The 14,759-nt window shown below is 44.4% G+C and overlaps 2 protein-coding genes across 3 annotated transcripts in view; one reads left to right on the top strand and one right to left on the bottom strand.

Moving 5' to 3' along the window:
- Positions 1–14,759, top strand: part of ccdc142 (coiled-coil domain containing 142) — a 363,715-nt gene that overhangs the window by 77,351 nt on the left and 271,605 nt on the right. The window lies entirely within an intron of this gene.
- LOC129707544 (transforming acidic coiled-coil-containing protein 3-like) overlaps positions 14,402–14,759 on the bottom strand; it is a 36,377-nt gene continuing 36,019 nt past the window's right edge. Inside the window, exon 17 of the mRNA XM_055652715.1 lies at positions 14,402–14,569. Within this exon, the coding sequence (XP_055508690.1) occupies positions 14,504–14,569 (66 nt within the window). The 3' untranslated portion in view covers positions 14,402–14,503. The remainder of the gene's footprint in view (positions 14,570–14,759) is intronic.

Raw genomic sequence — 14,759 nt, 5'->3', positions numbered from 1 at the left:
ATCGCTGGTCAGTACACAATAGTATGGTGTACAATTTTGGTCACCTAATTATAGGAAGGATGTCAACAAAATAGAGAGAGTACAGAGGAGATTTACTAGAATGTTGCCTGGGTTTCAGCAACTAAGTTACAGAGAAAGGTTGAACAAGTTAGGGCTTTATTCTTTGGAGCGCAGAAGGTTAAGGGGGGACTTGATAGAGGTTTTTAAAATGATGAGAGGGATAGACAGAGTTGACGTGGAAAAGCTTTTCCCACTGAGAGTAGGGAAGATTCAAACAAGGGGACATGACATGAGAATTAAGGGACTGAAGTTTAGGGGTAACATGAGGGGGAACTTCTTTACTCAGAGAGTGGTAGCTGTGTGGAATGAGCTTCCAGTGAAGGTGGTGGAGGCAGGTTCGTTTTTATCATTTAAAAATAAATTGGATAGTTATATGGATGGGATGGGAATGGAGGGTTATGGTCTGAGCGCAGGTATATGGGACTAGGGGAGATTATGTGTTCGGCACGGACTAGAAGGGTCGAGATGGCCTGTTTCCGTGCTGTAATTGTTATATGGTTATATGGTTATATAGTGCAGACTCGGTGGGCTGAAGGGCCTGTTTCCGCTCTGTATCTCTAAAGAAAACTAAACTAAATGACTAACATTTCTATGGTCTATGCCCAGCTTCTCATAGTTGTGTCCAGGGGATTTAATGTTTCCTTTAACCTCACAGTGCCAGAGGCCTGGATTCAAACCCTGTCCATGGCTGCTGTCTGTGTGGAGTTGGTGCGTTCTCCCACATTCCAAAGACGTGCAGGTTTGTAGGTTAGTCGGCGTGTAAAATTGCCCCTCGGGTGTCAGGTGTGAAAGTGGGATAACTTAAAACTAGTATGAACAGGCGATTGATAGTCAGTGTGAACTCGATGTATCTGTAAACTAAACTGGTGATATTCTCTGACAGCCAGGAACCATAACGCCTCAGATAAAAAGAAAATATTGACCATGAATCACGACTTCCTGTTTTTCCAGGACAATTATACATTCACTGACGACAGATATTGCTTCGCCTTCTGAACGTGTCCACTGTTTTCTTTCTCCTTTATTTTAAATTTTAATATTGCTGATTATTTTTCTTCTAGTTTTCTTTTTATCGCTTACTAAGCTCCCAATATTTTCTTTCAAAAATGAATCACAGCTTAGGAAGTTTAAAGGATTACATGAAATAGAGGAAATAAACAGATTTTGGAGAGCAATTTATAAAGGCTTTACCCTGTGGCAGAAATTTAATTTGTTGGGCTAACTGTGGATAGTACGAGAAGTTAAACGACTTTCCCCAGATTTTGCTCAATTGTCCAAACATTAATTATATCCTATTGAACGATTGTTGCCTTAATTTACTAAAAGAAATTGAGCTCTGCAATTCTTTAGTCACAGTTTAAACCTTAATTGAGTCTCATTATTCAAAGGTTGTCAGATTAATTTCCATTCATGTGGCAGCAATTTTTCAAGATCTTTTTCCAAAGTGTACTCATTATATTTCAAATCAACAATGCAAATCTTACTAAGTCTTCTTAACAAACTGTCCTATACTGCCATCTAGTGAGCTTTCTCAAGCATTACTGCAGTTACACCTTTGTAGACACAAATTGCCGGAGCAACTCAGCAGTAAGGCAGCATCCCTTGAGAAAAGAAATAGATGATTTTTCCGTTCGACACCCTTCTTCAGGCCCAACAGTCTGAAAAAGGGTGTTGACCCGAAGCGTTATCTATTCCTTTTCTCCTAGCTGACCCACTGTGTTACTCCAGCATGTTGTGTTTGTCTTCAGGTTTCAACTAGCATCTGCAGTCTTTTCCTAGACAGTAACACCTTTTTGTTGGCAAAGGCAATGCAGTCCATTATGCCTCTGCCAGATCTTTGACACATTTTTGATATGGAGCATTAGGTCTATTTTTTTCATTGGGCAAGGTAACAGATTCCCCAGAATGACAGCAAATGTCTGGCCAACAAAAGCTTTAAATTAGGACCACACAGTGGCGCAGATGTTAGAGCTGATGCCTCACAGTATCGGAGACCCGGGTTCAATCCTGACCTCAGGTGCTCTGTGTGTGGAGATTGCACATTCTCCCTGGGACCACTGGCTTTCCTCCCACATTCCAAAGATGTGGGGGGTTGCGGGTCAATTGCCCCTCCTGTGTAGGGAGGGATAACATAGACCTGGTGTCAACGGGTGAGTGATGGTCTGTGTGGGCACTGTGGGCCGACCAGCCTGTTTACATGCTGTATCTGTTTGTGGTTCCACAAATAACCTCCAGTTATTTTGTTTCAAACCTAGTTTAATGACTGTAGAGGATGCAACTTAACAGATATCGCCGCAGTCTTACTAAAACCCGTTATCTCCCTGTATAACCCCCGCATGTGCAGGATAACTTCCTCCAGTCTGCAATAGATCCCCCTAGAACACAGTGACCTACAGTATCTCTAAACTAACGTAAACTAAACTAAATTTGTATACAGTCTAAAGGCCATAATAGATATTTAAGAAATGAATGTGCTGTGGCGGCTCAGACCCACGCACCACAGTGCCATCATTCTTAGATTGCTTAATATTTCCAGTGTATAAATGAGGTCCTATAAGACAAAAATAAACAATGAGCTGGTAGAACTCAGCTGGCCAAGCAGAACCAGTGGAGGGAAATGGACAAACAATGTTTTGGGTCGAACCCTTCGAAAGACTGAGCCCCGATCTAAAATGTCACCTGGCCGTTTGCTCCAGAGATGGTGCCTGACCCGCTGAATACTTCCAGCACTTTGTTTTTGCTCAAGATTGCAGCTTCTGGCGTTTCATGTGTATCCGACAAAACAAAAGTTGGGAAGTCCTTATCCAAGATTTGTTTCCACCTCTTAAGCTAGAGGTACATTGCTGCTGCAGTGAGAGGAGCAAGGCATTTGTAGGGTGGCAGCAACTTGGTGAACGCATGGTACGGGAGAGGGGAAGGTACAGCAGCCGAGGCTGAGTATATTGTCAGTACCGAGGTACAGCAAGATACAAGATACAAGATACAATTTATTTGTCATTTGGACCCCTTGAGGTCCAAATGAAATGACGTTTCTGCAGCCATACATTACAAACAAATAGACACAAGACACAACATAATTTACATAAACATCCATCACATCGCTGTGATGGAAGGCCAAAAAAACGTATCTCTCCACTGCACTCCCCCCCCCGATGTCAGAGTCAAAGTCAAAGCCCCCGGCTGGCGATGGCGATTGTCCCGCGGCCATTAAAGCCACGCCGGGTGATGCAAGGTCGCACACCGGGTCTTGATGTTAGAGCCCCCGGCGTGCGCTCGCAGAGTCCCGCAGCCATTCCAAGCCGCGCGGGGCGGTGCTGTAAGGCCCCGCTCCAGGAGCTCTTCGACCCCGCAACTCGGGCGGGAGAAGTCGCCATTGCGGGAGCCCTGAAAAGCGGTCTCCCCTCCAGGGACCCGCGGGCTCCCGGTGCCGCCGTCCGCCAGACCCGCAGTTGCAGCCTCCGAATCTCCGGAGGTCGGGTGGCAGCAGCAGCAGCGCTCCACCACCGCTCTGGACTCGGCCAGCTCCGCGACGGTGAGGTGAGGCGTCGGCACCAGAGCCCCCGGTCTTCCTGTTGGAGGCCGCTCCTCGTTGCAGCCCCAACGACAACGGAGACCCGACAAAGAAAAGGTCGAGATTAAAAGTTACCCCCTCCCTCCCACCCCACCCCCCCCCCCCCCCCCCACCCCAACCCCAACAAAAATAACAAAAACTACATAAAAACATAGACAAAAAATAATAAAAACGCAGACGGGCTGCAGAGGCCGCTGCTGACGAGAGTCGCGCCGCCTGCCTAGGGTACCCAGATAGGGCAAGTTGTGCTGAAGGGGATGCTTCCATTGTGGTTCATGCCCTCCTCTTTAATTGGTGTTGCAGCTGCACAGTTTGCTCTATCATGTTAAATTTTACATGTCACCATTCCTTGCTCGGTTAGTGGTGAGAAAGGTCATCAGATCTTCCATGTGTAATTGACCACACCATCTGCTGCTCTCCTGATGTTGGACTGGAAACAAGGCTGTTGTGTAAGACAGGACTTTGCATTAGACAGGTTATCCCCCTGGATATACACACACAGACGACTATCAACCGCTCCCAGAAGCTGTCAGCACTGTGAAAGAAATCCACTGATCAGCCCACAACTTACTGGTGTTCCAAAGCAAACTGTAGATCATAATTGAACATAGTACAAACTCCATCATCAAGTTTGCCGACGACACCACTGTTGTGGGACGAATCACTGATGGTGGGGAGTCAGAGTATAGAAGTGAGATCGACCGATTGACCAAATGCTGCCAGCACAATAACCGGGCTCTCAACACCAGCAAAACCAAGGAACTGATTGTGGACTTTGGAAGGGGTAGGATAGGGACCCACAATCCCGTTTACATCAACGGGACAAAGGGTTAAGAACTTCAAATTCCTGGGTGTGCATATTTCCAAAGATTTTTCCTGCTCCCAGCACACTGATGCAATTATAAAGAAAGCACATCAGCTCCTCTACTTCCTGAGAAGATTACGGAGGGTCGATATGTCAAAGAAGACTCTCTTGAACTTCTGCAGGTGCACAGTAGAGAGCTTGCTGACTGGTTGCATCGTGGCTTGGTTCGGCAACTTGAGCATCCAGGAGCGGAAAAGAATGTAGAAAGTTGTGACCATTGTCCAGTCCATCATCGGCTCTGACCTCCCCACCATTAAAGGGATCTATCGCAGTCGCTGCCTCAAAAAGGCTGCCAGCATCATCAAGGACCCACACCATCCTGGCCACACACTCATCTCTCCGCTGCCATCAGGTGGAAAGTACAGGAGCCTGAAATCTGCAACATCCAGGTTCAGGAACAGCTTCTTCCCCACAGCCATCAGGCTATTAAACTCGCCATCAAACCTACTCTGAACTATAACAGCCTATAGCACTTTATCTGTTTATTTATGTGTATATATATGGTCTATGAAATATAGACACACTGAACTGTTCTGTATTTATGCCTACAATATTCTGTTGTGCTGCAGCAAGCAAGAATCTCATTGTCCTATCTGGGACAATAAGCTCTCTTGACCCGACTTGACTTGACTGGTGCCCAATGTCACGCCAAGTTTAGTTCATTTTATTGTCACGTGTACCGAGGCAGCGTGAGATGTAAATGAAGTCAATGGAAGGAAGGTTGGATTGTGCAAGGAGCAAGATCATCCGCTAAGGGCCACATCTCATGTAAGTGCTGGGATGAAATCCTTCTAGGGGCAGGGGGGGGGGGATTAAGCAACATGTTTAAATTACCACAATTTCCTAACAAATGAATGCCTCTAATAGATGCCAGTAAACAGGATAGGAATTTGTATACGTTTTACACATGGGCTAAAAAGCCTTCGGACTGTTTTGTGGAATTAAAGCGCTTCAGAAGTTTTAAAAACATTATTCCGAAGCACTGGAATAAGTGTTTCCAATAAAGATGACCAAGTGTAAAATATCTTGGACATAAAGGGAGCTAAAATGAGAAAAGACCTACCTGATCTCCCAGTTGCTCAACACTAACTCCCCCTCCCATTCACACACTACCTTTCTGTCCTGGGCCTCCTCCATGGTTAGAGGCCCAACACAAATTGGAGGAACAGTACCTCATATTTTGCATGGGTAGCTTACATCCCAGCAGTATGAACATTGACTTCTCTAACTTCAAGTAGCCCTTGCTTTCGCTCTCTCTCCATCCCTCCCCGACCAGTCTCACTGCCTCCAACTACATTTTATCTTTGTACCGCCCACTCCAAATATCAGTCTGAAGAAGGGTCTCGACCTGAAATGTCACCCATTCCTTCTCTCCTGTCCCGCTGCGTTACTCCAATATTGTGTCTATCTTTGAGAAAAGATAAGATGAAGATTAACATGAAACAATCCAAGATATCAGTTCAAGATGAGTTATCGGAATGTTACAGGAAAGATGTTAAGATGGAAAGATAGCAGATTTGAGGATTTTGCCAGGACTTGAGGCCCTCAACTATAAAGAGTTGTTGAGCATGCTACAATTTTATTCCTCAGAGTGCAGGAGGATGAGGGGTGAGGGACAATAGGTGCAGGAGTAGGCCATTCAGACCTTTAGCCCTTCAAGCCAGCACTGCCATTCAATTTTGATCATGGCTGATCATCCACAATCATAACCCCGTTCTTGCCTTCTCCCCATATCCCCCGACTTCGCTATCTCGAAGATCCCTATCAAGCTCTCTATAGAAGTATCCGGAGAACTGGCCTCCACCGCCCTCTGAGGCAGAGAATTCCACAGACTCATAACTCTCTGCGTGAAAAAGTGTTTCCTCATCTCGGTTCTAAATGGCTTACCCCTTATTCTTAAACCGTGGCCCCTGGTTCTGGACTCCCCCAACATCGGGAACATGTTTCCTGCCTCTAGCGTGTCCAAACAATAATCTTAAATGTTTCAATAAGATCCCCTCTCGTCCTTCTAAATTCCAGTATACAAGCCCACCGCTCCATTCTCTTCTAAAGGTGTATAACATCATGAGGGGAATAGACTGGATAAATGCAGCCTAGAGCATGGGAATTGAGAACCAGAGGACATGGTCTTAAGGTGAGGGGGGAAGATTTAACAGGAAACCGATGGGTAACTTTTTTTTTACACAAAGGAAACATTTAGACAGGTACATGGATAGGATAGGTGAGGAGGAGCATAGGCCAAAAGGCAGACAGGAGGAACACGTGTAGAAGGGGCAAGTTTCCACTCTGCATGATTACAACTCCGTATCACTTGAATTGACTGACATTTAGTGTTGTGATGTCTGGTATCATGAAAGTATTGAGAGATGTATTCAAAGTAATTTATATATAAAACATTAGGAAAAGCAGTGTAAAGGTGGAAGGATATCTTGCAAGCTCAGCCAGCAATAGTGGCAAAGATAGACTTTAAATTCACCATCACAAGTGGAGCACATTTAAACCTTTTGGTTAAAGTGTTCCACAAATATAATTGGAAGTGAAGATCATTGCCTAGGTGGAACTCTTTGAGGCGTTGGCATACATCTTAAGAGACTGATATGAAGAGTTTTTTTTTAATTTTATTTATTGGAAGTACATTACAGTGGTATATTTTTTCAGGTGCCAAATATATGTTGACATGTTACATTCTCTGTACAACTTCATTTTTTTTTTTTTAAGATAGAAATGAGATGAAAGAAAAAGATAATAAAGAGTAGAAAAACGTGTAGTGTGTATAAAAAAAGAGATAGCGAGGAAGAGAAGTAAGAAAGAAAAAGGAGCAAGAGAGAGATTAGCAAATAGGAGATAGGAGATGAGTTTTTATATCCTTGACCATCTTTCACCCAGACCTAAAACAGTTGGTTTTTACAATTCTGTTGCACCTCATGAATCCAAGAAGTCAATAAATGGAGCCCAAATCATTAAGAATTGGTCTGCTTTATCTATTAGGAGGAGTCGTGTTTCTTCAAGATGTGCTGTGTCCAACATATTTAGATGTGAAGGGTTCTTTGAAAGCCAATCCCTTTTCTAGCATTTGAAAATGAAATGAATGAATGAACATTTGGGAGAGGGAATGAAATGGTATTTTTGTTTACATGAGGCAGAATGAAAGATGCCAGTGGTCAAAGGGACCAGGCACCTCTGTACATAACCACTGAACATTTTACTTGTCACATCCTCAAAAAATTCCAAAAGATTAGTCAAGCATGATTTTCCTTTCATAAATCCATGCTGACTTGGACCAATCATTTTACTGCTATCCAAAATGCCCCATTATTACCTCTTTAATAATTGCTCCAGCATCTCCACCACCATCGAAGTCAGGCTAACTGGTCTGTAATTCCCCGTTTTCTCTCTCGCTCCTTTCTTGAAAAGTAGGATAACATTAGCCATCCTCCAATCCACAAGAACTGACCCTGAATCTATTGAACATTGTAAAATGATCACAAGTGCGTCCATTATTTCTAGAGCCACCTCCCTGAAGACATAGAAACATAGAAAATATGTGCAGGAGTAGGCCATTCGGCCCTTCGAGCCTGCACCGCCATTCAATATGATCATGGCAGATCATCCAACTCAGTATCCTGTACCTGCCTTTCTCTCCATGCCCCCTGATCCCATTAGCCACAAAGGCCACATCTAACTCCCTCTTAAAATATAGCCAATGAACTAGCCTCAACTACCCTCTGTGGCAGAGAGTTCCAGAGATTCACCACTCTCTGTGTGAAAAAAGTTCTTCTCATCTCGGTTTTAAAGGATTTCTCCCTAATCCTTAATCTGTGACCCCTTGTTCTGGACTTCCCCTACATCGAGAACAATCTTCCTGCATCTAGCCTGTCCAACCCCTTAAGAATTTTGTAAGTTTCTATAAGATCTCCCCTCAATCTTCTAAATTCTAGCGAGTACAAGCCTTTCCAGTCTTTCTTCATATGAAAGTCCTGCTATCCCAGGAATCAGTCTGGTGAACCTTCTCTGTACTCCGTCTATTGCAAGAATGTCTTTCCACAGATTAGGAGACCAAAACTGTACGCAATACTCCAGGTGTGGTCTCACCAAGTCCCTGTACAACTGCAGTAGAACCTCCCTGCTCTTATACTCAAATCCTTTTGCTATGAATTCTAACATACCATTCGCTTTTTTCACTGCCTGCTGCACCTGCATGCCTACTTTCAATGACTGGTGTACCATGATACCCAGGTCTCGTTGCATCTCCCCTTTTCCTAATCGGCCACCATTCAGATAATAGTCTATTTTCCTGTTTTTGCCAACCTATCCAAGTCACCTTGCAGCCTCCTAGCATCCACCTCACAGCTAACACTGCCCCCCAGCTTAGTGTCATCTAACAAACTTGCATTAAATTCCCTTGTCCAAATCATTAATAAATATTTTAAATAGCTGGGGTCCAAGCACTGAGCCTTGCGGTACCCCACTAGTCACTGCCTGCCATTCTGAAAAGGACCCGTTTAATCCTACTCTTTGCTTCCTGTCTGCCAGCCAGTTCTTTATCCACATCAATACTGAACAAGTGCTTTAAGTTTGCATACTAATTTCTTATGTGGGACCTTGTCGAAAGCCTTCTGAAAGTCCAGATATAACACATCCACTGGTTCGCCCTCATCCACTCTAGGAGTTACATCCTCGAAAAATTCTATAAGATTCGTCAGACATGATTTACCTTTCATAAATCCATGCTGACTTTGTCCAATGATTTCACCACTTTCCAAATGTGCTGCTATCCCATCTTTAATAACTGACTCTAGCAGTTTCCCCACTACCGATGTTAGACTAACTGGTCTGTCATTCCCCGTTTTCTCTCCCCTCCCTTTTTAAAAAGTGGGGTTACATTAGCTACCCTCCAATCCTCAGGAACTACTCCAGAATCTAAAGAGTTTTGAAAAATAGTCACTAATGCATCCACTATTTCTGGGGCTACTTCCTTAAGTACTCTGGGATGCAGCCTATCTGGCCCTGGGGATTTATCGGCCTTTAATCCATTCAATTTACCTACCACCACTTCCTGGCTAAACTGGATTTCACTCAGTTCCTCCATCTCATTTGACCTCCCGGTCCCCTGCCATTTCCGGCAGATAATTTATGTCTTCCTTAGTGAAGACAGAACCAAAGTAGTTATTCAGTTGGTCTGCCATGTCCTTGTTCCCCATGATCAATTCACCTGTTTCTGACTGCAAGGGAACTACATTTGTTTTAACTAATCTTTTTCTCTTCACTTATCTATAAAAACCTTTGCAGTCAGTTTTTATGTTCCCTGCCAGTTTTCTTTCATAACGTATTTTCCCTTTTCAAATTAAGCCCTTTGTCCTCCTCTGATGGACTCTGAATTTCTCCCAGTCCTCTTGTAGGCTGCTTTTTCTGGCTAATTTGTATGCTTCATCATTTGTTTTGATACTATCCCTGATTTCCCTTGTTATCCACAGATGCACTACCTTCCCTGATTTATTATTTTGCCAAACTGGGATGAACAATTGGTGTAGTTCATTCATGCAGTCTTTAAATGCCTTTCATTACATATCCACCGATAACCCAATTGTCAGTCTATCTGGAATGCAGACCATCAGGCCCAGGGGATTTATCATCCTTCAGTCCCATTGGCCTACCCAATGCTATTTCTCACCTAATGATAATTTATTTTGGTTCCTCTACCCCCTTTGACCCTCTGTCCTCCAGTACTTCTGGGAGATTGTTTGTGTGTTCCTTAGTGAAGACAGATTCAAAGTACCTGTTCCTCTGCCATTTCCTTGTTCCCGATAATAATTTCACCCCCCGTTTCTGCCTTCAAGGGACCCACATCTGATTTTGCTACTCTTTTTCCCTTAGCATATCTAAAAAGGCTTTTACAATCCTTCTTTATATTCCTGGCCAGCTTCCCTTCGTACTTCATCTTTTCAGCCCGTATTGCCCGTTTTGTTTCCTTCTGTTGTCCTATGAAAGTTTCCCAATCCTATGGCTTCCGGCTACTCTTTGCTGTGTTATACATATTTTCTTTTAATTTTATTCTATCCCTAACTTCTCTTGTCAGCCACAGTTGCCGTCTACTCCCCTTAGAATCTTTCTTCCTTTTTGGAATGAAATGATCATGTGTCTTCCGGATTATGCCCAGAAAATTCTGCCATTGGTGTTCCACCATCATTCCTGCTAGGACCCCTTTCCAGTCTACCCTGGCCAGCTCCCCTCTCACGCCTTCATAGTCCCCTTTGTTCAACTGCATCACTGCCACTTCCGTTTTAACCTTCTCCTTCTCAAATTGCAGATTAATACTAATCATATTATGATCACTACCTCCGAGCAGCTCCTTTACCTCGAGTTCTCTTATCAAATCTGGTTCACCATTTCACCAAGGCCACCATTCACTAAACAATGCCACTATTCCAGATCGATAGAGCATCCCACATTTGCAGGATTCTCTGCAAGCCCACAAGGTAAGCGGGCGTTCACAATCATCGATCACGTGCACGCATATTATTAAATTCCGGTCGAGCCTGCCGATATTCCCAAGATAGCTGTGGTCACTCCGTTCGGGACACACAAAATTTCTACGGATCGACAAATATGGTATTGTCATTAACACTAACAAATGTGTTTGGCGCCTGAACTCAAATTCGTCGGGCATCACGTGACGGAGAACGACAGCCTGCCCGGCGAATCAAAGGTGCAGGAAATCCGAAACTACCCAGTGCCAAATTGGTTGATCCAATTACAGCAAATTTTTGGGGATGATGAATTTCTACCGCCGCTTTCTACCGAACGCCGCAGGTTCCCTATTACCCTTCACCAACTTGCGCAGTTTCAGACAAATCGTCTTCAAAGAAACCGAGGATGGAGTGCAAACCCTCAATGCCGCTAAGAGGACTCTCGCCGACACAACTATGCTGGGCCATCAGAGGCCCAATGCCTTATTTTCACTCACTACTGATGCCTCCATCAACGCCGTGGGGACCGTCATGGAGCAGCGAGTCTATGGCAGGTGGGAGTCTCTGGCATTCTTTTCGGAAAAATGATCACCCACTCAGATGAGGTACAGTATGATCGGGCAAGAACTTTTGGCTAGGTAATCCGCTGTCAAGCATTTCTGCCATCTGTTGGCAGGCCGTCCCTTCACTATTTATACGGATCACCAAACGCTCACGTACACGACTCGTACAAGTGCGGGGACTTATTCACCATGGGAAATCCACCACTTAGACTTTGTTCTGCAATTCTCCAGTGACATCAGACACATTCAAAGAAAAGCAAATCCTGGTGCCGATGCCCTAACAAGACTGGAGATGGATGCTCTGAATGTGGCCTCACTCATCGATTTTGATGCCATTGCTCATGCGCAGCATACTGATCCCGATCTTATCCATCACCAATGGACGCATACAGCCCTAAAAATGGAAGACGTACCTATCAGTGACATAAAAGAAACCATCATATCTGACACTTCCACTGGCAAACCAAGCCCATTTGTGCCCACGATGATACGTCGAGAAGTTTTCAGCGCGCTGCACAACTTATCACATCTGGGCAATAAGACTACGATAAAACTAATCACCGAACATTTCATCTGGCCTTTCATCAAGCATGACGATGGATTATGGGCAAAGACTTGTCTACCGTGTCAACAATCCAAGGTCCCCTTTCGGTGAGTTTCCTGTACCGGACACACGTTTCGAGAACATGCACCTGGACTTGGTCGGCCCACTCCCAGTCAAGAAACTACACATATCTGTTCATATCGGTTCACAAGATGCTATCCAAGTCAGCAACATCAGCAGAAACAATAGCCAGCGCTTTTGTTGACCGATGGATTTCAGTCTTTGGTGTCTCAGTACGATCACAACAGACCGATGACCGCAATTCGAGTCTGCGCTGTTTCAAATGCTAACCGACCTCTTGGGAAACGGATTCGAACAACCGCGATTCATCCACAAGCGATTGGCCTGATTGAACAGCTCCATCGCCAGTTCAAAGCCGCTCTGGCAGCGGGAAGAACCCATTGAACTGGAGTGAACAGTTGCCTCTGGTTCTGCTTGGCATTCATACGGCGATGAAAGCAGACCTATGATGTTTGTCGGTGGAAATGGTTTACGGCACAACTCTGAAGCTGCCCGGCAAATTTGTCGAACCAATTCCCACTAATAAATCCTATGATCCAAGCACATATGTTGATCGATTAGGGCAAACTATGCAGCAACTCAGGCCAACAGACACAGCAAACATCTGCAATGGTCTACATGCCTGCGGACCTCCAAAGCTTCACACATTTATGGTCTGACAACACCGTTCGCCAACTTCTTCAGCAAACATGCCTTACGAAGTAATCCAATGCCTACCCAAATGTTGTGATCTAGCAGAACATAAAACCTGGCACCATATCCGCCAGACCCATACGGAGCAGGACAAAGCCAGGCAGTCGCCACCTTGTATGACTGTGGCTCAGGGGGGCAGCTGTGGTGCCTTCCTGCCTACGTCAGTTTTGCACACAACCCGTTACCGCTGGCAACTGACCAGCAGCCTTACGAGAAGGTCCAGCCACAGGAGCTCAATAACAACTCCAAGGTCAGACGCACTAATTGGCCTTATCTACACATGGGTTAAGATTAGTGAGAATGAAGGTAAAAGAGGCTTCTGGAATAAACCAGACACAAGGAGCCTGGCTCAGTTAAGTGTCGCTTGTTCTTTACTTTGTTGTGGGATATAGTATATTCTACAAGACATTAAGGGACAGAAGTTTAGGGGTAACATGAGGGGGAACTTCTTTACTCAGAGAGTGGTAGCGGTGTGGAGTGAGCTTCCAGTGGAAGTGGTGTCGGCAGGTTAATTGGTATCATTTAAAAATAAATTGGATAGGCATATGGATGAGAAGGGAATGGAGGGTTATGGTACGAGTGCAGGCAGGTGGGACTAAGAGAAAAATGTTGTTCGGCACGGACTTGTAGGGCCGAGATGGCCTGTTTCCGTGCTGTAATTGTTATATGGTTAAAGCGCAGAAACAGGCCCTTCAGCCCACCAAGTCCGCACTGACCAGCAAACCCATGCACATTAACAGTATCCTACACATACGGGGGCAATTTACACTTACGTCAAACCAATTAACTTACAAACCTGTATGTGTCGAGTGTGGGAGAAAACCGAAGATATCGGAGAAAACCCACGTGGTGACAGGGAGAACGTACAAACTCAATACAGACATCCATAGTCAGGATCGAACTCGGGTCCCCTGTGCTGCAAGGCAGAAATTCCACCGCTGCACCACTGTGGCGCATACATCAATTCAGAATAGTAAAATAAATATTCTTACAGAGCTTGATGAGGGAGCTGCAGAATGGATGTTTCCCAAGACAAACTCCAATTTATGTTTACTGTGTGAAACATAGAAATTAGGTGCAGGAGTAGGCCATTCGGCCCTTCGAGCCTGCACCGCCATTCAATATGATCATCCAACTCAGTATCCCGTACCTGCCTTCTCTCCATACCCCCTGATCCCCTTAGCCACAAGGGCCACATCTAACTCCCTCTTAAATATAGCCAATGAACTGGCCTCAACTACCCTCTGTGGCAGAGAGTTCCAGAGATTCACCACTCTGTGTGAAAAAAGTTCTTCTCATCTCGGTTTTAAAGGATTTCCCCTTTATCCTTAAGATAGTCCGTTACCAAGTATAATCCAGGTGGAGTGAAATGTTTAGATGTTAAAGGAATGGGAGGATATGGGCTCACGCAGGAAAGAAAGGCAAAGAAATGCAAAGATAGCCATATTCACACTGAATGGGAGAGCAGACACAAGGGAGAAATTTGCTTTATTCCTGATTTTATTTATGATTCATAATATCACAAAAACCTCAGAAGAGTTTATACACAACTACAAATTTCAAGTATTTGAACTTTATTTTTAGTAATTTAGACAGATACAAAAGACAACATTTAAAAATAGTGCAGGAGGTCGACGCAGGATATTTACATCAAGGAAATCAGATTTTTTCCATCTTGGAAATTAGGTCATCACAGAGCTTTGATAGTTCTGCATTTTGTTTAGTCTGTGGGAGAAAAAAAAGCATTACAATTTACAAAACTGGTACTTGCACCAGAATTTAGTTCTACATTGGCCACATCTTATTATAAATCACAAGCAAAGCAGTTTTATTGACCATTCTTGTTGTCTATTAAGTGTGCCATCTTCAATTGCTTGCCAGCTTGCAAGGCAGGTGGCAAAGAGAATTTTATACA

This window comes from Leucoraja erinacea, chromosome 1 (assembly GCF_028641065.1).
Source record: "Leucoraja erinacea ecotype New England chromosome 1, Leri_hhj_1, whole genome shotgun sequence".
In the NCBI taxonomy this organism is placed as follows: Eukaryota; Metazoa; Chordata; class Chondrichthyes; order Rajiformes; family Rajidae; genus Leucoraja; species Leucoraja erinaceus.
This window is presented reverse-complemented; position numbering and strand designations above follow the sequence as displayed.